Source organism: Cinclus cinclus, chromosome 3 (genome assembly GCF_963662255.1).
Source record: "Cinclus cinclus chromosome 3, bCinCin1.1, whole genome shotgun sequence".
NCBI classification, from domain to species: Eukaryota; Metazoa; Chordata; class Aves; order Passeriformes; family Cinclidae; genus Cinclus; species Cinclus cinclus.
Genome location: NC_085048.1, coordinates 40,709,800 through 40,737,684, shown reverse-complemented (window position 1 = coordinate 40,737,684; position 27,885 = coordinate 40,709,800). Strand labels below are relative to the sequence as shown.

Below are 27,885 nucleotides of genomic sequence, written 5' to 3'. Positions count from 1 at the left end.
GTTCTCAGTAATTAGAAATTGCCTATACCATTTTATCTCTAAAATACTCAAAATCTAGGAAATCGTATCTAGCAGAAAACCCTACAAGAGGAACTTCTGTAAGAGTGAAATCAAGTATTTGAAAATTAGGAAATTATAGACAATTGTCATTGTAGCCTTCATGAGTTCTCTTACTCATCATCTTAATTTGCATGTGATAAAATGAGGGGTGGATGTAGAATGGATGGAGGGTAAAGCCAATTTATATTAGATATAAGCCTAGATTCTGTTACAGTATTTAAGTACACAAGAGGATTGTCTCTGACAGAAAGAAGTTCATCATAACTTTATGATGAGATGGAAAAAAAAACTTGGAACTGTCAAAGCCAATAGGGAATACAAAGCCAAAGTAATGAAAAAAACCTATACTGTACATTATGCAGACATAAATACATTTATTTATACATCCAAACAAATATTTGGCTTATACGTTATTGTCTCTTTGGCAGATGTGCTTCAGATGATGGGGCGTGCTGGCAGACCACAGTTCGATGACCAAGGAAAAGCTGTCATTCTAGTTCATGATATTAAGAAGGATTTCTACAAAAAATTCCTTTATGAACCTTTTCCAGTGGAATCAAGGTAAAGATAAAGCAATCAGAAAAGCTGATCAAACTATAAACAATACTATAAATGAGGGATAGAGGAAAGGGAGACAAAACTTGTGTGCAGGATAAGTTCCTAAATAGTGGGGTCAAGAGGAAGACAATTTAAAAAAAGAAGTTACCCATCTTTATGTAGAAAAATCCTTTCTTCCATGAGTTTTGAAGCGCTGCTGAGCTCATCAGTCCATTCCCAAATAATACCACAGGTGCCTTTCCATTTCTGGGTGCTGACTCAGGCATGTGAAAGCAAAACTGTTCTTCAAGGGCATTTTTTAGACAACTATCCATGATCCTCAGAACCCTCTTTGAAATTCTGTGACAAGTTACTAATAGGAAAAAAACAAGGCGAGTTTCAAGCACTTTTTACCTAGAATATCGTTATAGCTAGCACATTCTTGAAAATCTCAAAAGTTAAAAGAATTCAAAGTTCAAGTTTACATGGTGTAAACTCTTACTAATACAGTTTAACAAATCTTTCCCTAGAAAATTGCAAGGCTTTTGTGAGGAGTGTAGAAACAGCACCTTTTTGCAGCCTCTTGGAACCTAGTTGATGCAAAGTTTGCTGTCCAGCATAATGTAGTTTGTGCCTTGGTTTTGATACTTTTAACATATTTAGTTGTTCAGTGAGAAGCCAAACTAGTTACATTGGTCTCCTGTAGAGGAATGCTACATGGAGCAATGCTCAGGCATCTAATAAAGTATGAACATTTCTGAAAGCTTTTCTCAGTAGTGGAGAATTCACAGTATTGTTCTCCTAAGGAAACTTTATCCTGCAAACATAAGTGATAATGGGACCTCTATCTGCTCAGGAAACTTGTTGGAGTTTGAGAGTGCAATCCACCTTTAAAATGTAGTTGAAATGGGCTGGTGTGTTTGAAGGTTGATTTCTGTGGTGCACAGATAGACATACAATTTTTGCAAACAAAGAATATGGAAACATACGCCTCATTTCCTTAGGAAACCATACTTTTTTTAACAGAGAAATTGCACTTAGCACAAAAGTCTAGGAGTTGAACTTCTTCAAAATGATAGATAATAAGTGAAAAGAGTGGTGTGATTAAAATGTTGATGATATATCCAGACTGCATGACATTAGCATAAATTGAGAAATATCTCTATTCCTTGGGAAGTGGTATTTGTAAAGAAAGAAATCATATCTTCAATATAACAGTAGTAATCACACCTTTGTTCATGTTTGGAAGACTATAAATATTCTATATTACTAGTAGCTCCATTTGTGTGTTTATTTTGTAGCCCTGATATATTCCATCTTTTATTATAAAAAAAGAATATTTGATAAATTTGCAGATGAGAATCACATATTAATAACAATCTTGTTAAGTTCTCTAGGTTTTGAACTACGTAACTTAGGTTTGTCTTGGTCTCTTTTATGATCAAGTATTTCATATCTTCAAAGAGATACTGGTTGAGGTTTTTTGGGGGGTTTAGTTTTGGAATGCTTTCCCATCTGTTTTACCAAAGAGCAGATTCATCAGCTTTGTGTACTATTTCCAATTTGTAGAAGTAAACATCATAATTTTTTAATTAACATTTTTTCTAAAAACTATTGTTTACGTATTAGTTGTAAGACTTGAGTACTCAACTCCTAACAGTCCTTGTGCTCTCCCTGATCATGGGCCTAGAAGACAGCACATTAGAAAAAAAAAGAAAATCCAGAATTCCATTATCATGGAAAAGCTATTGAATCATCTGTCCAGCTTCTGTTGGACAATCTGTGTAGAATGTCTGCAGTTCTGACCCTTAAAAGCATGCAGTCACCAGTACAGAGCAGTAAAACATCTACTCGTGCCAGATTATTCTTTACTTTTAGCAACAGGAAAGGAACACTGGGAGAAGAAAAAGGATATAATACAAGAAAAATTAGGTTGAACCTTAAGGATATTTGCTATTCTCTGATTGAACTCTAGCCAGGCATGATCTCATTAGAAACCCTAATGGAGGTCTTTGTTCTGTTTAATGACTATTTTATTTTTTAAGAATCATTTTAAGCTGCTTTTATTATTCTGTTTCTGAGTTTAGATATTTCTGGGTAAAAGTAGCTGCTCTTATATTTTTTTTAGTTGCTTTTTTTACATTGGATGAAGATGAGGCAAAATCTGGGGGAAGCAATTTTGATGTAATTTTAATAGCTCTGAAGTATTTGTCAAGTATTAGCTAAGCTATTGCCACTGTTTCATTTCCTGTTTGTCTTTCCATATGATTCTCTATTGGATTAAATCAGTATGATCATATGGTCAACATACAATATTCAGAAGTTACCACTGAGTAGCTCCATCTGAGTATGTTCCATGAATGACTTAAACTTGTGCATTCTTGGTCCAATCAAAAAATAATTTGAGCTTCATTCCATTATCATGTAAAGATGACTGACCTTGCAATTACATTCCTCCTTCTTCCCCTCTTCCCTTTAATGGAAGATAAATATACAATATTTTCAGATTAAAAGTAATAAACCTTTTAATGGACAACTCTACAAAATATATGACCTGTCTTTGTGATTGTAAAGTCAGCTAAATCCTTTTGTTTCCTGTTCTTCAGCTTGTTAGAGGTGCTAGCTGACCACTTGAATGCTGAAATCGCTGCTGGAACTATTACATCTAAGCAGGATGCAATGGATTATATCACCTGGACTTACTTTTTCCGTCGACTTATAATGAACCCAACGTGAGTATACAATATAAATGCAATTTAATCTCAAGGTAACTTAAGGTTAGAGTTGATCCAAAGGTGATCTATCTGCTGCTGGAGCCTAGATCACTTAACAATCTCCAGGAGTGCTGCTGGCCCACATGTGGATTAAAACTTGTGTGCACATATTTATTTATTTAGTTATTTATTTAGTTATTTATTTTCTAAATAGAAATGCATTTTTTGGCAGATAACTTTACAACTTAGTTACCGCAATAAAATAACCTTATTGAGAGGGCTACATCAGCATCCCTAAAATAAAATTCCAGATTATCACATTCCTTTAGATATTGTATTTATAATGCAATACTTTTTTTAGCTACCACATTGATATGTTCTGCCCAGTTTTCTTTAGAAAATTTATTAAGACTTGGACTTTCCTAATAAATGAGAGAATAACTATCAGCTGTTTCTCTGTGATAACGTTTGCTTTCATTAGGGTATCCTGGTGAAACCATGTGTGCAATATTTGCAATGATTGCTGTCATCCTGCCTAGCTCCAGCTGGTATGCAGATCATTCTGAGCTGTTCCACCAATACAGTCTGCCTTTGCCATAATGCTCTTTGGGGTAAATGGTGTTACCTGCCACGGGATCATTCACTCACTAAAATAATGTGGCAAATAAAGAATTAACCATTTAGATCACTAAGTCTTTCTTGATGTACTCCAGCATGTTTTGTTTCTGAAATTAATGTTCATAACATTTGGCCAGATTTTCTGCTGGGTACTTTATGGGCAAGTGCTGCTGGGAGCCTGCAGGTGATAAAATAATTTTCTTTAAGTCTCTTTAAGTCTTTGTTAGTTTTTAATTCTGCTTCTAGTTCTATGCTGAGAATCTCCCACAAAACAAACAGACTTCCCATCTAGTCTTTTTGGGAAATAAAAAATGCAGAGCATTAGAACTGCAAATTAAAGAAAGCATTTTGCATTTTTCTCACTTTATAACACAACACATAGTTATGGGGAGGGTATTTCTCCTCTGAGAGTTAAATTATGATTTTTTTAAACGTTAGATTTTATACTTCTTTAGTATGAAGAATAAGTACTATTGCTTTAAAATGTCTTGTTCTTGAATTCCTTGGGTAAAGTGCTGTAGTTTATTTGGTTTTGGTAGACTTCTATCATGTGGTATCTGTGGTAGGTACAGGGTTTTTTTTAAACACAACATATAGGCCAATGGTAAGTATAGAATACAGAAATATTGTTTAATAGGCAATCTCTTCCCAATAAAAAAGAAGATTTCCACTTGAGTATGAGGTTGGCATGTTGACTCCTGGTCGTTTTTTCTCTGCAGTTTCTTTATTGTCATGGAGAGCTAAAGCTGGAGTTACTACAGTTTTAACTTCAAAGCAAAAGCTCTGCTGTTCTGATGTGGGAAGAAAGTTTGGGGCAGGGGGAACAGAATAAAAAAAGCTCTTCATAATGAGATGTAGAATCTTTGTAGTGAGAACCAAGATGAACAGATCTTGACTAGTCATGCCCATAATGGCAGGATAGGAATGAATAATGAAGTTTCTAATGAAATTGGAGTATTGCATTGGAACACCACACACATAGGTTGGTACAGCTGACAAGTTGAACTCCTTATCCACACAGGTACTCAGCATTCCTTCTGTATTTAGTCATGCAGGGGGAAAAATTAAGGATAGTATTTACTCTGTCAAACAGTTTATCAAATCATTTCTAGATGCAAAGCACAAATGTAATGGATGTGCATGCATTCCAGTCTTTGACATGTTAACAATATTTTCATCCAAAGTTACTAAACTTACTTAGTAACTAAGTGTACTTACTATCCATGGCATTTTCAGACCTCCTAAAAGCCAAGCAAGCATTTCCAGCGTGGTCAGTGTTTGAATGAGATACACCCAAGGAAAACCGAAGAGTTTTACAAACAGAAGTCAGTGATTGTTGAGATAACTCTGAATAAGTTGCATTATGGTAATGGATTTTGCTGTGCCATGTAAGAGCACGTGAAATGATTGATATTATCAAATAAAAACTGTTTGTGGCCCTTAATAATCCAAAGATTTTAGGGTTTGTTTTTTTTTTTTCCAAAGAATAGGAATACAATTGCTGGTTTTTGGTTTAGGTGGCTATGTAATATGCATTCCTTGTCACTTGACAGAAGAGTTCTTTATCATGTCCTGCCCCTAAGCAATTTTGTTGACTTTCTCTCCACTGTAAAACAAGAGCTATTTTCCAGACAGCAGGTGATTGTACCTTAGCAGTGAATAAGTAATTCCCATATGCATGATTAGTAAATTGCCTTGGGATTCATTGGCATAAAAGTCATTGCATGTGATGCTGTAAATCCCCAAAATAATGGGCTTAGATAATATGCAGAAGATTTATATTCTCATTTATTGCCAGTTTTAGCTATTTGTATATTGAAGCTGCATAAACAAATGTAGGATCATCCTATTCCAATCCAGTATCATAAAATGCCTTACAGAATGCCTAAAATTTGTACCATTGAAGTAATGGTAATCAACCTTTGTTGTGAGATAGAGATCCAAGTTTCTTTTTCCTCTAAGTATCTAGGTTTCTTCTAAACATGAAGTCATCATCAAAGTTTTCCTGGCAAACTTGAGAAAATTTGTTAAACTTGTGATGATGGTTGTTTTAATGGTGTGGAAAATCTTTGCATGTTAAAATACTCTTTTCATCAAACCATTTTAATTTTCTTGTTCGATGAACCTCTGCCTCTCAAACTCTATGGAATGGGTTTTAACTGTCTAGATAGGAGGTGTAATTGAGCTGTTCTTTGGGGAAGGAGAGTAGCTGAGAGCTAATTTTGTTCAGAAGCATGACAACAAGTCACGCTCACCCTGTTCAGGAGATGACATGTGAATGACAGGGGTGGTCCAAATGAAATGTTTATCAAAGTGTTTCAGTCTCCATATCCAGAGTTTTTTCCCTGTTCTTCCCTTCCCTCAAAACAGTCAATGCTAAATGCAGAGTTTTTTGAATTTCCTTGTTAAGTCACAGTTTCTGTACTACTTCAGTCAAGTAGTACAACATGTACACCTTTTCACATAGAGCTGTAGTCACTATGTTCTTTACTTAGTCAAGGTCATATCACACAGACCAGCAAAGGGCTCTGTTCTTTGCAAGGAGCTACTTTGACAGGCTCATCTATCTCCATTCCTTGGCTGAAATGCCTTGGTTATTTCATCCTTTTACCCTTATAAATATTATAATTGGGACTTTAAAAAAAAAAAAACAAAAAAACAAGGCTATGAGAAATATTTTCTGTAAATCAGGTTATGATACTTTCCAGATACATGTGCAGTAAAAAAGAAATAGAAATTTACAACATATGTAAAGTTAAGCAGAATCAGCTGTCATTTGGAAAGTTAAATTTTAGATATCCTGACAGCACACATCACATCACTCTTAAAATGTGCACGGCTATTTGTGTATTTATATGTGAGAGTGTGTCTGTCTACGTTTCCACACTTAAAAAAATAAGTTTTCTATGTGAATTCCTTGTGAAAACCTGAAAAAATATATTTTATTTCATTCCAAGAACTATTAAGGGGTTTTTTTCACTTGATATCAGTTTTGCAAAGTTTTTTGGAGTGAATGAATAAAACAGTATTAATTATAATCTCAGACTGATGATGCCCTTATCATACATTTATATTTTACTTTAATTTTCATTTTCTCATTATGATTAGCTGAGCATGTGAATAAAACATATGAATACAAATTATGGTTTTATACTGGTCCAATATATTTTCTGCTATTTTTATGACAGGTAATATCCTGGTAGAAGTCAGAATAGAATACCTGTGTATTTCAGAGACAAAATCACAGTTATTCAGAATTTAAGGGTTAATTTGGAATTGTGTCAGAAGGGGAATTACTGAAAAAAGTTAAATTAGCTAAGATTAAGAGATAAAATGGAAAATTTTGGCAGTGGCTAGACTAACAAGCTAGAATGTGCAAGTGTTTTGTACTGCAGTGATTGTTAATAATGATATTTTCAATTGATAAAGAGATATTTCACTAAGGACTTAGCAGAAGGACTCTTCCTTTTACAATGATATTTAGACTTATATGCATCTACAGATACATGTGCATGTATATATATTTAATAAATGACAGCTATAGGCATTATTGTGACTTTCATAACGAGAGTTTGTTCCTCAGAATTGTTAGGATCACAGAGATGTGAGAAGTACAGGAATGAAGTTCACAGTACGCTTTTACCAAATATTCTGACAAATAAAGATCTGCTGAGTCTGTCAGACAGGGAAGCCCCAGGATGCTGAGTATTTGAGCTGCCTCCTGCTTCCCAGTCTGCTGCAATCTTAGGTGAGAATGCATAGCTGTAGACTCTGCATCTCCCTATGCAGAAGAAAAATTCAATTAAGTGTCTTCCTACTCTTGGATATGGTTTACCTGTACAAATTATCTGTTGGAATACATGATAGGAAAAAGAAAAATTTTACAAATATGTGAGCAAATTTACGTGTGCCTATTACCTTTCATTTTTTATGAATGCATCTTGGGAGATAAACTGTCTTGCAAATGTTATAATTAGAAGCACTGATGTGGGGTAAATACTTTTCTGGTGTCAGACAAATTGAACTTCGTTTTGTTCTTCTTAAATCACCACAATGTCCAGTAAGTATGCTAAAAGCTGATTAAAGATAGCAAGGTATCTGTTTCTCCTACCTGCCATACACAAATACATGGATGCAAGAAAACATAATAGAAGCAAAACACAGGGTGATGTTACTGTCTGCAACATCTGTGCACTCTGTAGTGCCTTTCTGCAAGCCAGTCACGGACTCCAGAGTCAGTCAGTAATGCCTTAACAACAGAAGTGAGTTGGTACTTTGGGTCATATCTCTCTCTGGCTATGACGGTTCATCAGTTGTGCCTTGTACTCTGTACCATTTCCATGGTGCTATTTGAAGATGGCAGCTGCTGCAGCTGATGAAAGTAAATATAAATGATGACTGCAGTAAAGAGACCTAGAAAAAATTACTATCTATGCTCCCCCATACTTGTTCATAACAAATTTCTGCTTTCAGAACTGTAAAATCTCAGAAAGCACACTTTCTTGCTATCAGGCGAATGCTGTAGATTTGCCATTTCGTGCATTTGTTGCAAAAGATCTACACACTAGCGAGTTTCTTCTTTAATATTTTTGGCTGACTCCTGTCACCGATTTTCATTATGTGTGTCACTATTACCACCGTATAATCTGAACATAAAAAACATGGTGCTATAACAAATGACTCCACAGCATTGACAGTTTTAGCAGGACCATTTCGAGGCTGATGAAAAATTTCCCAGAGAGATCTCAGGTCAGGTTTACATAAGCTAAACAGGAAATGATTGCCACCATTCACATTAAATCCTAAATGTTTTTTGTAACTTCATCTACATTTTATGTTCCTGCACGTCTCTCTGTCTCTCTCAGCTGATGAAATTCCACACTTCCTTAGATTAGAGAAATAAGTTCATGTTTCACAGTTTGTTGTTCTTGCTAAGCTCTACAAGGTTTTGGGATTTTAAAAATGTTATTTAATAGACAATAAAAAGTTGGATCAGCTTTTGATTATTTAAATTTTACATACTTTGTAAATTTTTATGATAGCTAGGGGTTTGTTACTGCTTTTTCCCTATGGACTACTAATGGAAGTTAGCCTGTCTAGCCCATGTGCTAGATGCTGTTAGGATAAAACTGCCTTTGACTTTCACACCTCTCAGGGGACAAGTAATTGTTGTGTTCAAACAGCCTGTAATTGTGATCCCGCTGGCTTTCTCAGTACGCTTCTGGCTATTAGAATCATTAAACAACTCAGCACCTGTTAACAGCATTGTAAATATTCAACCCTGCTTGTGTGCAGGTTGAGTCCAATATAGGAGAAGGCTTACAGAGACCAGGCTCATAAATTAGAGCTTCTGACAAGTCAATTATTGTGAAACTGGGCTTCACTGTGAAATAAATGAAATGGTGTGCTGATGAAAAGGTAGGCTGTCTGTTTATAGCAAAGGGGAACTAATGACTAGATGATTCAATGCAGTGAGCATGAAACTGCATTGTTTTTATTCTTTATCTGTAATTAAATAGTTAGGCAATATTGCTTCATAGGGGAACTCACGTGTTTTGCAGTTTTTATACTTGGAACATACCGACATGCAGAATTCAACTTGCATTTATTCCTGAGCATTGAAACCTAATGTCATGATACCTCTGTTTTCACTAATGATTTTAACACAGTCTTTCAAGATGAATGGCTTTGATTTTTATTAGGGGAAAATGTGCTGAATGACCAAGAAGCTCCTGTGGGTGTGCTCAAAATTATGTTTGCCTCATTATAGGCAGTAGTTAAAACATACTGGTACCACTTCACTCAAGATTAAAAATCATTTAAGATTTTTCTTTACATTGTTTTATTTCCTTTAGGCAGCTAAATATTCACTCTTTTGACAACATATTACAAAGAAGCAGCAAATTTAAAATTCACAAAAAAATTTAAAATATGTTATAAATTCCTTCATGATTTTAACTTCATTTAACTGCAGTGAAATACTGCAAATTAGGCAGAGCACAAGAGCACAAACCTGTTTGAATTGGTGTCTTAAATTACAGTCTCAGGAAAGAATTTCACTGTGTTTCCCATGTTCCTTTCTTTTTGTTTTATCACTATTCATCATGAATGTTATGGTACTGCAGATAAAGGTGCTGAAATTATATGGTGGAAGTCTGAGTACCATGACAACAAAGTGCTTTAATTATAAGCATTTCAGAAGTATTCTATTAAATTTAAAGAGAAAAAATAATGACTCATTAGTGGTCCAGGAGTATAAAATAGAAAATTATTTTCACCTCCTTAAACAACTAATTTAGCTAATTTGCTGAATTACTTTCAGAAGGTAAACAAAATTTGATAAAGTAATTTCTGCTAATAACCAGAAAATAAATGTGATTTGTGATGTCAGGGAGATAAAAATGGGTGGATAGAAATTTTGACCATTTTGTATTGTCGCTATATCACTTAATTTAAAAGAACAGTCATTAAATTTAAGTTGCATCAAAAACACTATTAGAGTAATATTACAACAAATGCATTTTCTTTGCATGAGGTTGATAATATATGGCTTGGTACTGCATAAAACATTGTAGTCAATACAAATATTTCTGTTAGTTTGGTTTGGTTTTGGACAATAGGTGTGTTGTAAGTATTTCAGGTAATCTCAGCATGAACCCATATAAAATGTCACAGAGTTGAGTACTCCACTGCTGTGTATCTCTGCTTTGTTGTTGTCTCATGTAAGCTGGGACCAGAGCACACTTTTTTAAACTTTTTGTTATGGTATTACTGGTTTACTCCAACTATACCCAATTATAAGTGAATATTCAAAGCTTCAATAATTAATCCCATAATTTGGAATTAATAGCAAGGAGAAAATATCTGGAAATTGCAGTACTGCTATTTAGCATTCAGGCTTTTTTTGGTTATGCTACTGCTATTTAAAGAGATTTATGGTAAACACTTTTTTTAAAGAAAATAATAATGCAAATCAGATTCTTTCAATTAAGCAGTTATATAAGGAAGTTTGTATCTTATAAAATTTAATTCCATTTTTTGAAATTTGCAAACAGCAGCATTACAGTAAATGATACAGTAAAAGAGAGTTTGACTCAGAGAATGGGATTCATCTGCCCAAATATACCATCCACAACTGAACTGGTTGTCTAAAGTTCTCTTTTTTTAATCAGTGATTATGTTTCACCTTGTCCTGAAGCAGATATTGAAAATGCTTCATATGAATAGCATTCTGCAAGTGCATATTTCCCTCCAGTGACAGTGAAAGGAGTTTTAAAAAACAAGCTCAGGTGCAGCAGTAACTTTGTAAAATTGGCTAAAATTAATCTCAGCACACACTTTTGCAACTTGTTCACCTGAACAAAATAGCATTGAAAGAACATACTCTTGATTACAGTGGGGTTATTTCAGGTGGGAATGCTGAGTACATTGTAACAGTAGTAAATTTTAGTAAAGCAAGGTAGGTAGAACAAAGGAGCATCTTTCATCAATCTCAGTAGTCTATTTCTGCCACGGTATTTGACAGAATTAAGTGAGCAAAGAGATACCTGTTTTATTCCGGCTTTTAACAATTCAGTAATTCATCAGATTTTATGTTTGTTTTAATTCTGCTTTGAAATTGTGTGGTTTAATTACTCTGCTTAAATTCAAAATTTTAAAACTTTCTAAGCATGCTCAGTTTTTCTGTATTACTAATTGAACTTAATTGTTACTTTCTGATCTGGTGCCTTTGCTGAATCTAGAAACACGAGTTCTTACTGCATTTTTACCTGGAGTAAAAATTCTCACTGAAATTATGTTGGTTTATATGAGTAAAATCTTGCAATACACCTCAAGCTCTACAGTTAAGCAGTACAAACTTTGGTCATTGTCTCTTTTTTATATGCTAACATAAAAAGGAAATATATATATTTTGGTCCACTTTATCAACATTTTTCCTTCATACAGAGAACTAAGCCATTGTGATGATGTAGTTTACCTAAACATTTTGTGTGATGGTGAACATATGAAGTAATCACATCAACAAACACCCTCTTCCTTTTTTTAGCAACTCGAACTTTGAGAATAAAATGTCACAGAAATATAACACCAAACAGCAACGCTTGGATTGGTTTACTTTTTCAAGAGATGTCACCTAGTTTTGCTTCCAGAGTTATAGGATGTAAGGACAGTTGCTCTCCTGGTTGGGTGTTCTTCCTTTGTCTTGATGTTACAATACTGTTACTTGTGTCAACATTGCTTGTTCACTTTCATGGTTATCAGGAAAGTGTACCTGTGAAAGCAGGAAAATTTTTCCACTAGCAAAATAGAGCCAGTCCAGTTCTGTTTGTATCAACCTTTCTACTAATAGATGGATAAATTGCTATCTTTCCATATGTACATGTTTGTCTTATGTTGGTTACTCCCACAAACCATTTAATAATCATTGATTTCTTATTAATCTTTATAAAGGACTGTGTTTAAGTGTTTAGTGTGGAAGTTTGCTGTTCCATGTGTATATTGTAGAAGCCTTGTTAGTTTTCCTAGATGATGTTGTTAAAAATCTTCAGACTGTAAAAAATACTTATTTAATGCATCTGCTCTCATTTTATCTAGTTACTATAACTTGGATGATGTGAGCCATGACACTGTGAATAAGTACCTCTCAAGCCTTGTTGAGAAATCCCTGTTTGATTTGGAAGGCTCCTACTGTATTGAAGTTGGGGAGGTAAGACTAACCTGTTCCTTACAAGATTCAGTAAAATACATGCTCCTAGAAGCTGTGAACAGCAAGATACATACTCCTTGAAGTGAGATGTTAGAGTTTGTCTGTGGAGCTCTTTGTAAGACTTACGTTGAAAACTGCTGTGGCTGAATTATGATGCTAAATTGGTTTTGGTGTTCTCTCTTAAAAGCAGTCTGAACATGTTTCACAGTTATGTAGGAACATGTTATACTGCAGCCCTTGGGAACTCTGTGTGTTTGATTCTTCTTCCAACAGGATAATCGCAGCATTGAGCCCCTGACGTACGGCCGCATTGCCTCCTATTACTATTTAAAGCATCCAACTATTGGGATGTTCAAGGATCAGTTGAAACCTGAAAGCAATATTGAAGAACTGCTCTTAATTCTGACAGTAAGTGCTGCTATTTCTTAAAAATACTTTTTTTTACTCTTAAAAACACAAATATGTGAAAAAAACTACACAAAATAAATAAGAGCCTTTCTCCCCTGATATCTGATTTAACTTTTTTATTGTTTTGAGAAATATACCTGAATTATTTTTGATGTTTCAAATGTTTCATCTTATCAGTACACTAAAATTACTTTATACACTTCTTTCTCTTCTTACATCGATTTATAATGTGCAGGATCTATACAAATGTGGTGTTTGTCATTTCTAAGTTGAGTATATTACTAAAAAGCTATAGGAATGACTGCTTACACTTAATCTGTAGCAGGACATCACTTTGTCCTTGGACAATCTGGAAGATACAGCAGCTTTAAGAAGTAGGGGACACATGTGGGAAACACCTCTTTCCAAAAATGTCTGCTTTCCCTTTTTCCTGTCACCTCCTCGTCATTGAGGTCATAACCTGCAATAATAGCATCTCCCATAGCTGGTCTAGAGACTGTTTAACAGAGAAGTGCACTGCAAGGCCAAAGTCACCGTGTGTGATGCACTGTGTTAGTATTACATTCTCACCATAAAAGAATCAGGGTTTACTCCATTTTCCTTTTTAAGTACTTACTTAGTTATAACTACAGATTTTCCTTTTTCAACATGGTAGAACTCTGCTTGTACAAATACATTTCAAAACAAGGAGTGTGTGAATATTATCCAGGAAAACTTATTTCTACCCCTGTACAATTATCGTCTCTGTTAAATTAAATACATTATACAAATGGGCCAAATTCAGTATATTCTGATTTCTAAGTGTTAGCTTCAAAATTTAAAGTCCCATCTTGTAGTATTTGTGTATCTTACTTTTGTATTAATTATTTATGCTGCCAAAACTTCTCTGAGGTGAAATACAAGAAGAAAAGTTAAAATAGTTCTATTCAATGTTTGCAACTCAACAAAACCTGATCAGCATTTTATGACACTAGGAAAACCACTTTTCTAGTAGAGACTTTTCTTCCTGATAAATTTAGAGCACCTGCTGCAAACATTCAGAGTGTTACAGCTCAGAAATAAAGGCCACAATAATCTTTTGTAATGGAAACTGTTAGACAGCCTAAATAGGGGAATTGCTATCACTGACCCTGCAGTATCTGTTGTTCTGCTGTCAGAAAACATTGCAATTACATGAAATGAAATTCAGTGTACCTGGGTGAATTCAAAATGGTAATCATCCAGAATACCTAGATATGCTGTATTTAAAATAACTGAAATTTTAAGAAGAAATACCACATGTGAACAGAAGTTAAATAATAGAATGTTGGGTATTCAAGAAGAGTGCTTTATTCCAGCTGCTATCTCTTTAAAATCTCCTCTCTAGTGAAAATTTTCTGCACCTAGAAGTGTCAGGACTTTTTTTTCGGACAGATTTGGGTTAGGAAAGTTTGAGAATAGTAGCAGAGATGGCATTTCATAACACTGCTTTAGCCAATGAGCAGGATGTGGAAGAGGAATGATGGAAGAACCTAGTGCTTCCTGTTTGAATTTGCCTATTTGAATTGTGCGCATTCATGAATTGCAAAAGTAACTGGCAAATATTTCTATTGTAGATGAAACTTAGGATCCTAATGTTGGGCAGAGATTGTAAAATTTTAAGTTCATTAATCTTGCTTTAATTTTTTCTAATTTTTCTTTTCCTGATAATACAGTTTTTTAAGTTATCCATTTACAATCTCAGGAAGAATGGGACTAAAAGTAAAATTGCTTGGGGGTCAGAATGCACCACATGTATCAATTTCAAAGATGAAAAGGATTTACAAGTGCTGGATGCCATTAGAGCTGATAATTCTTGCTTACTTTTTATGTGGATGTTGATTCTCATAATTACTAGTGGAACTACTATTCTGTCTTGTTGAGGGTGTAAAATAAAGGATTTTTTTCAATCTGATGTAGCGTTGAAAAGAAGTGCCATTTCAACAGTTACTGCCAAGGATTTTTTTTTTTCCCCCCTAAACACTGCGCATTAATGAGTTTTATAATTACAGCAGTTGCTTCACACCTCTATTGTTAACCAATGACATTACATCTGCCTCCCTCCACTGTTGCCCTCCTCCTTCTTATTGAAGCATTTAGCGGTTTTGGCAATAGGGAATTACATGGCATGGGGTAAGTAGTCTAATTAGGTATAAGTGAAAATCCTGAGGGAAAAGGATGTTTAAAAAGTAATTTGAAGAATCTCTTAATGATGCTGAAACTGAAAGCTGTAGCTATAGTACAAAAAGGCCTGTTACCATTACAAAAATAATTGTAATTGTGATTATTCTGCTGATGACTCAGTTTTAAAGTTTCAAATTTTAGACTGTTTTTTAAGAGTAACCATCCACAGTTGCAGGATTTCATAGATGTAACACTTATTTGTTGGAATTTTACCTAAGTTTGCAAACCTTTAGGTATTTACAAGTTTCTGATGTATATAAGGAAGGCAGACTTGAACAATTTGAAAAAACAAAATTTTGATTTTTCAAATGGGTTATTGATATATATATATATCAAATGTATAAGTAACTTGGAGAAGAGTAAAAGTTTGTTTAAAACAAAACGTGGAAAAAAGCAAGATTTTGTTCAAGAATTCAGAAATTTAGGATTGTATTAAGGAGGCTAAAAATGAGTTTTATTAAGGGATTTTGATTTTCAGATTGATATTTTTGCAGGCTGAATGGAAGTGTTCAAAATTCAGGATTGATCACCAGCGAATTGTCAAGGAATCTTTACAACACTCATGAAAAAGTAGTTGTGAGTCATCCAGTTTCTAGTGCTGGTGGATGTCTCACAAAAGTCACATAATAGCAAGATTTGTTTTCACTTAGTGGAAGACCATTCACAGTCTTCTCCAGTATTTGTTCTTTTCTCTGTTTTTATTTTACCTTTTCATTTTGATCATCTGCCAGCATTTTAGAAGATCAAATGAATTTTTTTTCCCAGCCTGGTGTAGGGGTTGAGTATTCATAACATGAACAGGAGCACAGCACATGGGAACAGCCCAACAGTCATGTTGGAAATATACAGTAATAAGTGATTCAAATAGGTGGGTGAGAATCCCCTCATGGCCTCACTGCTCCTCTCAGTAAATCTGTACCTGAGATGTTTGAGCTGTCTTAGGTTTGCAGTCAGCAGGTGGAACTTCACATTCAGTTATTTTTATCACTGGCTTATGCTAGTGGACTGGTGATTTTTTTCTGAGAGAAAATGTTTGATGTTTTTCCATAGAGCTTTCTTTAAACCTTTCCTAACCGTGCTCAGACAGTAGGTAATCCAAATGAGCTTAATCACTGTTGAGTTATGGTGCTTCTTGCATTAAGTATTATTGATGAGAAAGTGTTCATGAATTATTACTGACAGGCTGGATTTCCCTGAGGTGCCTAAAGACTGTTTCCTGTAATTCTGATAGTTAGGTGCAGAGATTAAAAAAGAGGTCTAGATAAAAAACAATGGTAGATACTTTGGGGTGATTCTTGTCTTTTTCTGCACAAATGTTTTTAAAATCAAATAGTGATTTGTTGTACCTTGAGGAAAGAAGATCTGTTGTTCTGATTGATCAAGACCATGACACCTAAATCCACTAGTTTCATGATTGTTGGTGATTTTTAACATATCTTGTTATCTGGTTAATATTCCTATTTACAGAACAAAAAATTTATCATACCTGGCCATACCACACAGTGAAGGGAAGAACATAATTTCCATCTTTCATCCCTTGTTTTATCTCCATGTTGTCCCTGATTTTTTTTTTTCTTTTAATTCTGCCTACAGAAGAGAACTGGTTCTATGTGCCTACTGTTTTTCATGTAAATTGTTTATAAGAGAGAGGGTTTTTTTTTCTTGGAAAAGGGAGTTTACAGAGAGAACATGGTATTTTTGTTATAGTGGGGCATACCTGTCTGTCTTTCTGTGATACAAACATGGACACAGAAGTTTGGTATCCACATGCCTCTTTCCTATATTTCTTTCTTAAAATTGGCTTGTATTAGACTAAGTAATTATACTGGCTTGTATTAGACTAAGTAATTTGGAACCAAGCAGAAAATCTGTCATTGCTGGAGTCACAGACTTGGAAGGTATAAGGAGGAGGTTCATGAAACAGGCACTCTCCATTCAAGATACAAATCATAGATAGCAAATGAGTAGAGTTATTAATGCCTTTATCTGTCTTTCATTACCTGGTAGCTATTTGTACTATGAGAATCTAGATAACTCAATTAACCTGTAGCTTTATTTCCTCTTCATCATTGTTCACAATTCCTGTTCCAACCAGGGAAATATGCAATTCTTTGTGAGTATTTACATTCTCAGTCTAGAATAATTTTATTTCTGTATGAGGACTCTGTTGCTGATTTGGCTTCCCATGATGGGGCCGCAAAGTTTTTTGATTCAGTGATAAACCATCTTTTCAACAGGTCTCCAGTTAAACACCAGGGAAGGAGGAAATAATGCCTTACAAAAATACTGTCAAAAATAGATGCTAATGTGATCTGTTTCACTTAATATTTTCCCTGCATGCCATGGCAGAAACTTTGCTTTTAGGAATTTTTAAGATATTATATAAAACTGGGTCACTGTTCTTTAGGCTTTTCAGAAAAATATCAGATCACTCTTCCTAAATCAGTCAGTGTTTACAGCTAGTGTAAAGTTATATTTGCATTTAATTTAGAAGAAAATAAAGGTGCTACTATGATTTTCTTCCAGGCATAAAAGCACAGCAAAACTATATTAACTGAATTATTTTTTTAATATGGCATTTCATTGTCAAGAATAGAATTTATATCAGATGGAAAGCAGTTTGTTATGTGCTAGCCTTTAAAGAACTTCCATGTCTGAATTCACATCTATGGTACACTCTTAATAATATGAACATCAGTGCTGTAGCCTCAACTATTATTCATATTTTAGTAATAGAAGAAATATTTTTGTATATTTTAATAGAAGAAAACTGTTGCCTCTTACAATTAAATCTTTTCTTTACAATAAATCTGTACCAATATTCAATGCAGACATTTCCAGGATAATTTATTTAATTTTTATATTATCCATATTCTCTGGATTTTAACATCTTAAAACATTTGTGCTTCAGTTCCCACTTGAATCATCTAGATGGTATCACAATGTGTTTAATAGTTTGAATTTGAAAATGATGTTGTGGTTCATGAAAATAAAAAAAAATATTACAGTGCCTTTTAATAGCATCCAAATTTCATAATTCAAAAATATCTTGTACTCAGCAGCATAAGTACTTCTATGGATACTCACACATTTAATTAGTCTTGATTTTTCTGTAGTCCCAGTAGATGGAGCAGTTTTTAATGTCACTGTAGTACTTGAATTTAGTAATTTTTTTCTAACATCGTGACACAACTGTTTCCTGGTCAGCTTTTTCCAAATGATTGTTTGAATTTTAGTTTGAAGGCACAATAAGCTTGGCTACCTTTTCAGAAAAGCATAGTCCATTAGTAAATCAAGGTAACAATGCCCACCAGTTACAGCTACCTCAACATGGCATAAGTATTCAATTTTTATGGCGTCAATAAGAAGGAATTACACTCAAAACCAGAAAATACAAATCCTTTCCATCTCCACTATACATGAACTTCTAACCTCCAATTTACCGGTCTCTTTTTTCCCCATCCAATCTTATTTAATTTCTGTGATTATATGCCAGTTTAAAAACAAATAAACGAACAAAGATCCAAAAAACCCAAAACAATTGAATCAATACTCCTGAACGCTAAATTAAAACCTGTTTTAAAATTGTAGCTAAATTTTTCTGACAAATATTTGCCATGACAAAGCCATAAAACAACTTTTATCTTGTGTGTATACAAAGCCATAAAACAACTTTTATCTTGTGTGTATACATATATATAGTGGGGGTTTTTTAGTTTTTTTTTATTTGCTTTGATTGCAGTGCAACATCCAAGGGAAAAACTTTTGAAAGTGTATATAGCTGTGGTAGTAGAAAGAAGTAGCCTCAGGCTATATGCCCATTTCAAACACCTGCTTTAGTAAACATTTCTATCAGAAAAATGAGGAAGTAAATTCCTTTAATAGGATGCAGTTATAGCAGCAAAACACTCATGTATACCAATGGACAGTATTCTGAGAGCCAGGTAGACAGAGGTACTGTCCTGGTCTGGCACTTGCAAAGGTGAACACTGGCTGTCATCTGTGGCAAATCAGTGTTTGCCCATGGTAGAAGCAAGTTCAGTGATAGCAAGCTTGGTTTAGCTTTTTATGCTCAAAGCTGCATACAGTTCAACCATGGACCACTTGTTTGTCTATTTTAGTACAAACACCTTTTACTTTCTGCTTGACAGTTAGAATTGTAGCCATTGTCATGCAAGATTTCAAATGATGCACAGTCGTGTAAATGCAGACACTCCTTGGCAAAGTATTCATACAGGAAATTAAATGGCTTTCTTCAGGAGTCATGTCATATGGCTGTATATTTTTAAATATACAATATATTTGTTGAAATAATGTTTGTGTTTGTTGAAACAGAGCTGAAGTTCTCATCAGCATCGTTATTATGGTAAGGCTGAATAATTTATAATCTGTCAGGCTGCTTTAATAAATAGCTGTGTGTTCTCACGTCCCAAATGCTCGAGCAGGAAGTCTTACAAGCTTAGTTTGTCTTTAGCAAGTCAGTTCAAGTTCTACCTGCTTTATTCCTCCCAATTTGTAATTGAAGCAGGATAAGCAAATTTAGGCCTTCTGCACCCTGCAGTTCTTTTGTCTTCACTTCCTTCTAGGTAATGCCTTTGCCTTTGATGGATTTTAATTGCACTACAAGTTGTAACAGTTAACAATCATATTGATGACTTTGTTTTCATAGAATGCAGTTCACTTAGTGACACCAACTGCACCAACACAGACTGCTGTTTAAAGGCACAAAAATACTCTTCTGTGTCAGCATAGAAGACATTGCTTGTAAAACTGCTAAGAAAGAAGATGACATTGTAGCTTGTTCTCTGATTGGAACAGAAACTTCAGGATAAGGATTGGTTTGGCTGAAATGATTACATCATACAAGATTGATATCCAGCATATATTGTTCCTTTAGCATAGTAGTTAAAAAAAAAAAAGAACATAAGAGGATTACTGATCAGTCATTAATGAAGTATCTGACACTTGTATTTTCCTATTTGCATTTAGATTCTTTCTTTGTCTCATTTTATTTTTTTTTTCCTGATGGAGGCCTGTCTAGCTTCAGAAATTTAATCTCACTTTAAATGTTGATGTTATGTATTATCAGAGATGAACTTTTAAGAAATCAGCCTCTCCTATTTAGAAATATTTAAATAGGCCTCTCCTATTGCCTAATATTTGCAAGATGTTTAATTTCACAGCTACTTAGGTAGGCTACCTGTAATGTTAGAAGAAATTGCAGAGTGGTTTTTGCTACCAAAAGGCCTTAGCATGTGAAAAAATTTGGAAGCATTTGAAAAAATTGTATATATATTTGGAAATTTTTTGTACGATAGGAAGGTTGCTTTTAGAGAACAGTTTCACATTTTCTTCACCTCTGCAACTTAAATGTAAGCCAGTATCAAGCAAAGTATTAGAATTGATATATGGGAAAACTGCTGTCAAAGTATGCACTTTTATAAGTACTTTTTTCTGGGGTAATGTTCAAATACAATATTCCTTAATTTGACTCCATGGAAGAGTCAAATCAGACATCACCAATTTGATTGAGTTGCCCACATTCCAATTTCCACTTCCACCACCTTTCCTTTCTGTCTTCCAGTGGAAAAGAGTAGCAAGGCAGCAGAGATTACTCAAACTACTCATTTTCAGAAAGAGAAAATATCTCAAGTCTATTCCTCTCACCTTATGGGGTGAGAAAATGGCTAAAATTCCTCTCACAACAGGCTTCTTAAGTGTTTCTCCTGGCAGGATGTCACCATGCTTGCTTACAAAGTGGGTGCGCGCCTGTCTCTTGTCAGAAGATTTTTAGGTACAACTGATGCATACAATATTAGGAAATTTTATCTTAAGCATATTAAATCGTTGAATGCACCATATTTTTTAGGTTAAGGAGATTAATTTCAACTGGTTTATCATTTGCTTAAGGCAACCAGCAATTGTAAACAACATGAGGTGTAGATAATAGATTTTTTTCTTTTGTATATGATTATCTTAATATTTACTATATGCAGTCATATAACATGCTAATTTCTAATACTTCCTTAGCTATAAGAATGCATGTTTGCTTTCTCTTGACTCACACAGAACAGATGGATGCTTGACTGCCTGCTAATCCACAGCTGGAATGGTTTCAGCAGTTTCCACGTTGCTGGGTTAGAGTGGCTTTTCTAGTGGACTGAGAGGGCAGCTAGAGAGGGATATCATTATTCATCAGTATCCCAGTGGGATCGCTGCCAGCAGAGATTAATTTTTTCTGTTATGCTTGTAAAACAAGCTCAGGTGGAGTCTCTAATCCTCAGGGCACGGGTGGCAGATCAAGGAAGATGCTACAAAGCTAGTTAATTTTCAGATTCTAGGGGAAACAGAAGCTCTGTTAGATGTATAAATACATGATTGCAAATTTAAGTAGCTCAAATCCAAATGGGATCTTCCTAGACATCTGGTCCTGAAAATCTCTGTTTTCTTTGTCTTTTAAAAGAAGTTCTTAAAACTTTATGCCAGAGGCAAAATATCTTCAACTCTCTTAATCATCAGCTATTTTTCTAATTTTTTTTTTTAAATACAGATCTTGCAGTGTATTTTAGATAAATGTCTTTATTTACATATAGGAAAGACATGGTATATGTCTCTGTAGGAACACTGAGTTTGCAGTGTTCTCACAAATTTGTGTGCAGTGACAATCACCAAGAAAAATTACCACTTGCCATCAAAAACAGGTTAGATTTGCCTTGGAAATGCATGGTACATCCTATTTTGGTAATGGCATGTCCTGTTAGGGTCTGTTGTGGTACAAAGGCATTTTTCCCCTGTTATTCTTGGTATCCGACCTTTTGTCATTTGTAAGAGAATTGTTGATAGAACTCAAATCAAGCATCCCAAAACACTCACAAGTTGTCTGTTTGTATAACAGACTTCACATATTTTTCCTTTACTGACTTTTATGTTTCCTCAGTAATTACCCTTCTTTCTCACCACTGTAATTACCAGTGTCTTCCATCTATGTATTTCCTTGTAGCTCTTGAGTTGTTCAAAGCATTGGGTTGGATTTTCAGACAATGTTAATCCACATAGTTACACTGAAATGAATGGAGACGTGCCAGTTTTTATCAGCAGGGAACTATCCTTATTGAAATTTGCTTGCAACAGCTGTCATTTCCTCTTAGAGTTGTGGGGTTTTATTATTATATTAAGCTATTTTCATTTAAAAGTGCTCAGAGTGAGACCAGTAGCATTGGCTTGCTGAAAAGACATTGTGCATGTAGGCACCTTCCAAGTTTCCCATATATTTCTGCCAGTTTGTATTGTTCTTGTGATATTCTGGGCTTGGGCCTCTCTTGAACACAGGCTGCTACTCATTTCACCACATGATGACAGGTATTCACGCCTGTGAACTTTTTATTCCCTTTTGTCTCTGGTCACATAGTAGTCTAGATCTGGAATTTAATCCAGTACAAAAATGCAGCAGTGTGCATTTGTGGCTTCCCACTAGGGGACCTGCCACAGGTCAGCAGATTTGAAATCTGTTTTTCAGCACACAGAGCTTTTACAGCTTGCCATTAACATATACAGTACATAGGGGCCCCATTTCACATAAAGAATTAGTAGTGCTTACTCCTGTCTCCATGAAGAGTGGCATTAACTTAATGCAGAGATCTGTTAACTTCTTCCCTGGGTTGGCTCTGCACTGAAAGATCCCAATGGACGATCAAAGCCAAAGATGGAAAATGACTGATCACTTTCCCAGGGAAAGCTGTGTACTAGGATTTGCTATTCCAGTTTTTATTGCTATCATCATCTCAGTCAGTAGTTGGGCCAGCTGATTCAGCCAGTTTCAAAATGCAGACAGACATCCAAATGGAACTGAAGTCGAGTTCTCATGACTGTGAGACTTTTGAATGTATACTCAGAGAGATTTTCCCAGTTTTGTGTTAGCAGATTACTGAGTTCATGCACTGAAAAGCTTTTTCTTTAGTAGTGCAATACAATTAGTTTCACCACAGCCAAAACCAATTTTAAATCTTCTGTATGACTTGAGATTGCAGGGAAAGTAAACTGTGGGTCACTGCCCCATCTAGGTTTTAAGATTAAAACAATAGAGTGATTATCACACATTCAAAATGTTCAGGTTCAAAGCATTCTCATGAGAAGTAATCAGAAAAGTAAGGCATTTTGGAGAGGCAAAAACTCTAATATACCATTTACAGCAATAAAATGTAGTAATTCTCTCGCATTATGAAAATTCACTTTATAGATTGAATTTGTACCATTCCATTTATGTTTATTTGCTGTGGTCAAAGTATCTTCTTCTAGATGAATAATGTGTAGTCAGTACCAAATGTTTGCTCTTTTTTTTTTCCTAATTTACTCTTCTTTCACATTTATTTTTTCATAAACTGTGCAAGTATTGCAGGAATACTTACAAGCCATAATTTAATTTAAAAACCTAAGAGCAAACTAAAGCCACATCTATGAAAGTTGTACAGGCTAAATACTATCAAAGTACCTATACATTCAGGGAAAATGTATTTTTAGAACTGGTTTTATTAGGACTGGCCAGAAAAAGTAGCACTAAATTATGACTGTGATTACAACCTTTATGGAATATGTTATGTGAGAGGTAGGACTTAAAATCATTAATTCATTCCTTCTTGTAATGTTTTAGTAATGTATGTAACTTAAATAGGAAAATTTCCTGAAATAGAATAGTTCTAGAAGTATATTTTTTAACATTTAGTAAGACCATTACAGTGCTTGTATTATATATTACTGTATCTTCCCCTACACTGAAACTCAGCTTCTCTAATATGCTCAAGAAGCTAGAGGAAACAAAAGGAAAATTAACTTTCAAGTTAGTATAGAAATTCTAAGAACTTCTTTCCCATGCCAAATCATTGTTACTTTATAATAATCCTACCCCTCCTGTATGTTAGCATGCTTGCATATTCTTTTATCAACTTCATGCTGAGGCAGAGGTCTGTAATTTAACTTTGTAGTTTAGAAGTTCCCAGATCTGCCAGGTCACTCTCTGCTACTGGTAGCTAATATTGCTGACCTCCTATTGCTCTGTGAGCAGTGGCAAAGGTCTTTCAGACTCCTGACCCCTGGTCATCAGGAATGTCATCAGTAGTTTGTAGTTTGGATGTTTTAAGTAAGAGGTGAACTTGTGAAATCTAAACCCTTTAGGGTGTTTTTAAGTGATCGCTCAACTGTTTCATTGCCCTAGGTTGTGCTTTTTATGATGTCTGTAATTGTAAAATTTGTGGTGTTTATCATATCAGCTATTTAAAAATAAAAATCAAGAACTTGTCTATTTAAAGTTAAAAGTATGAGAATACAATTAATATATTGCATATGAACATAATATATTAATTAATAATTAATTTATCTGATCAGTAACATGAGAACTAAGAATTGTAAGAACTTTTAACTTGTGTGTTCTTATAAATTATGTTTGTGAGTCCCATGACAGAAATTGGCCCATTTTAAATCCTGAACTATAGTTACAAATTAATGTTTAAAACATAATAGATTTGCATAATTGCTTGTTGATGAGTTTTACAACTTTCTCTCTTCAACCTCTTGTGTCGAACTGGAAATTTCCAGTGTTTGCTCTGTGGAGTCTTAAATCTAGAGACAGAGCCGAGGGTAGCCCAGCCTCACTGTTTAGCCCTTACCCAGTTAATTGGGTTAATGTTATACTTTGAATTCATACTTTTTTTTTAATATAGCTATAATTTCTAAAAATGCATTAAACACACATTAGATTTTAAAAAATTAAAAGTTTCTATTTGTTTTATAAGATACTGAGCAGGTCTTTGTCCATATGCATCTGTTTCCCTCCTTCTCCAGAGGATGAAGAGTGATCTGATGGGGTGTTAAAAAAGTGACTGGAGCATTTTCCTACAACCTAAGCTGGAGTGGAGGGTTAGGGCAGAGAGTCCCCAGTGAGGGTCCCAGTGCCCAAGAAGGGACCTCCCTTTCCCACAGCCAGGGACCGCCGCTGCCTGGAGGCCGTGGCTCTGGCTCCTCTGTGCCCTGTGGCTTAGGGCTGGCACAGGGCTCTGCTTTCTGCCTTTCCCCCCTGACAGCACCAACCCTGGAAAGGATGACTTGGGAATGCCCCCGAGGGGAAGGAACTGCTCCACAGGGGTGGCTCTAATGTGCTGGATGCAGTTTGGTGGCACTGCCACCTACACGTGCAGTTGGTGGGGAGGTGCTGTACAGTATATAAAGACAAGGAGTTTATTTGTAAACTGTGATGAATGTGTCTGTGATGAATGACAGTATCATGTAGCAAATATATTTTAATCTTGCCTGAAAAGTGTCATCTTCTTTTGAGCCATGTTAGCCATTTTTTAAGATCTGTACAAAGCCTCAGTCTGCTCTGTGGTTTAGCAGAGCCCGCCAGCCTGCCCTGAAAATCTGGAGCATTTCTTTTGCAAAGTTTGTCTTAAAAGTTTATTTTTTACATGGGTAAAACAGAGTGAACTGGGAGAAATGGATTTTGTTTTTTCCTTTTAGTCTATAATATGAATTTTGAAAACAAATGTCATGTTCGTTCTTAAAACTTGTAACTAGTAACATATGTTTATAAGTGTCTTTTAACTCAAATATTGTCATAGATCTTATACATCTAAGGATAAAAAAAAACACCCAAGCATTTGGAAGTTTAAATTATGTCTCATAAAACTGAGACCAAAGTGCATACATTAAGAGCGTACCAATAAATTCCTTAAAATAGGAGTTTATAATGAAATCACTAACAAAGATTAGCTTTTCAGAGGACTAATTCTAGCAAGTACTTCTCCAATTCTGTTTCTCAATCTACATTACTTTTTGGTATGAGCTGAAAAACCATTTTAAGTCAGGCTTGGGTTTGGGTTTTTTTAGGTTTTCTCCCTCTTTTTTAAAGCATGTTTCTTCACCTTTATTAGTTTTCTGAATATGAATGTAAGCTTGGTTATCTTCTAGCTGCCTGTCAGGATACATCTGTGTGAATGCAATGTCTTTCCTTATAAGTCAAACTCATGCTCAAAAATGTGACAACAAAATATACTATGGATATGTTGGTTAATTTAAATTATGTTTGTAGCATACACTTGTGCCATTCCTTTGTCATGTAATATGATCTTTTTATTCTTGGGAAAATAATGAGGAAAAGAAAATTAGTTTGGCAGCTTTAGTTAACCAACTTTTTAAATTTTCCTTCTGATATAGGTAACAGGATCAAATTTCTGTCAGCACATAAGTGGAGATATATATGTGTGTATATATATATAACTGGAAATAATTCCAAATATTTTAAGTACAGAAGCTCAAGTATCCTTAAAAAAAATTTAGAATTTGTGAATCTGTTATAAGTCAGATGTTACCTATCTACTCACAAATTATCAGTCCTTTTTATTTCTCTGTTTTAACCATGCTTCCTTTCTCTATCCTATATTAGGGGTGAGTAGGTACCACCTAAATGAGGACAAGAACAGGTTGCTTCAAATTTTGTATTCCATCTGTTTCCTATATAGTGGGGCACAGTGTGGCAGGCCTGGATGCTGCACTAGAGTACTCTGTATCACTTTGTACAATGGATCAAAAGACAAAAGCCAGTTACATAATAATAATACTAATACTGTGGAGCTTATATTCACTTATCCAGTTTTCCAAAGATCAAAATATGCTGTTTGCACTTTGGAAAATAAGTGGGCATACCATTGTACTTCTGGTAGCAGAGAACTAAAAATTCATAATGCATTATTAGTGTTAATTGCAGAACAGCTGTAAAAAAACCACCCACATTTATTCACTGTAGCTTATTCATTCTATTCACAAATGTATGATTTTTGCAGTCATTCAGCATGTACTTAGACTATTAGACAAGTTTATGTAATTTATATCAAGTTTCAGGTAAAGAGAATGGAATTTAGTATTAGCTAAATTGGAACTAAAATTTAGTATTAGCTAAAATGGAATTAAAAAAATTTTAAAAAAATTATCCTTTTCTCCTTTTTTATGTATTTAATTTTAGTACTAGTCCACTGCAAATTTTTTTATGCTTTAGCTTAAAAACTGTTTATTTTTATGGCAAAATGTTCTAAGAAAACTTTTCCCTTTTTTCTTTTGAGATCAGAAACTTGAAAGAGAGCAAAATATATTGTTAGCTTATTAAAGTTGAAAATGTGATTAGTTTCACACTATCTGTATAAAGGAAAGCAACATACAGAGAGTCAGTCAATTCTAAGGCAATTTCAATAACATTGCTAAAGAAAGACTACTGGTTCAACTCTGGAATGTGAGAAACTATTTTTGGTTTGGTTTAGACCCTCATTGTTACAAATTAATCAACTGCTCTTAAAAGTCTAGAACTCATTAACTTTCTAAGTTTTACTGTTCCCATGACTGAACTTAAAATATTCAAGTTTGCTTTATTAGCTCACCTTGATTCCATTTCTGTCTGTGGTCCACAAGTATCCTCTTCTCTCCTGTAGACCAAGTGGCGAGATGTATTTACTCGAGATTTAAAATATTTTAGGAGATCTAAATGTGATATAATTTAATAGCTCAGCTCTCACTATAAATCCGTAATTTCAGCCAAACTTTCACTTTTTGTGGGTAGAAAAAAAATCGGGGGGGATTTACCCTATGGGCTCTGCAGAGCAC

The 27,885-nt window shown here is 34.6% G+C and overlaps 1 protein-coding gene across 1 annotated transcript in view; it reads left to right on the top strand.

Moving 5' to 3' along the window:
* Positions 1-27,885, top strand: part of ASCC3 (activating signal cointegrator 1 complex subunit 3) — a 251,696-nt gene that overhangs the window by 198,911 nt on the left and 24,900 nt on the right. The window contains exons 33-36 of the mRNA XM_062489907.1: positions 489-621; positions 3,204-3,329; positions 12,525-12,636; positions 12,910-13,044. Of these exons, the coding sequence (XP_062345891.1) occupies positions 489-621; positions 3,204-3,329; positions 12,525-12,636; positions 12,910-13,044 (506 nt within the window). The remainder of the gene's footprint in view (positions 1-488; positions 622-3,203; positions 3,330-12,524; positions 12,637-12,909; positions 13,045-27,885) is intronic.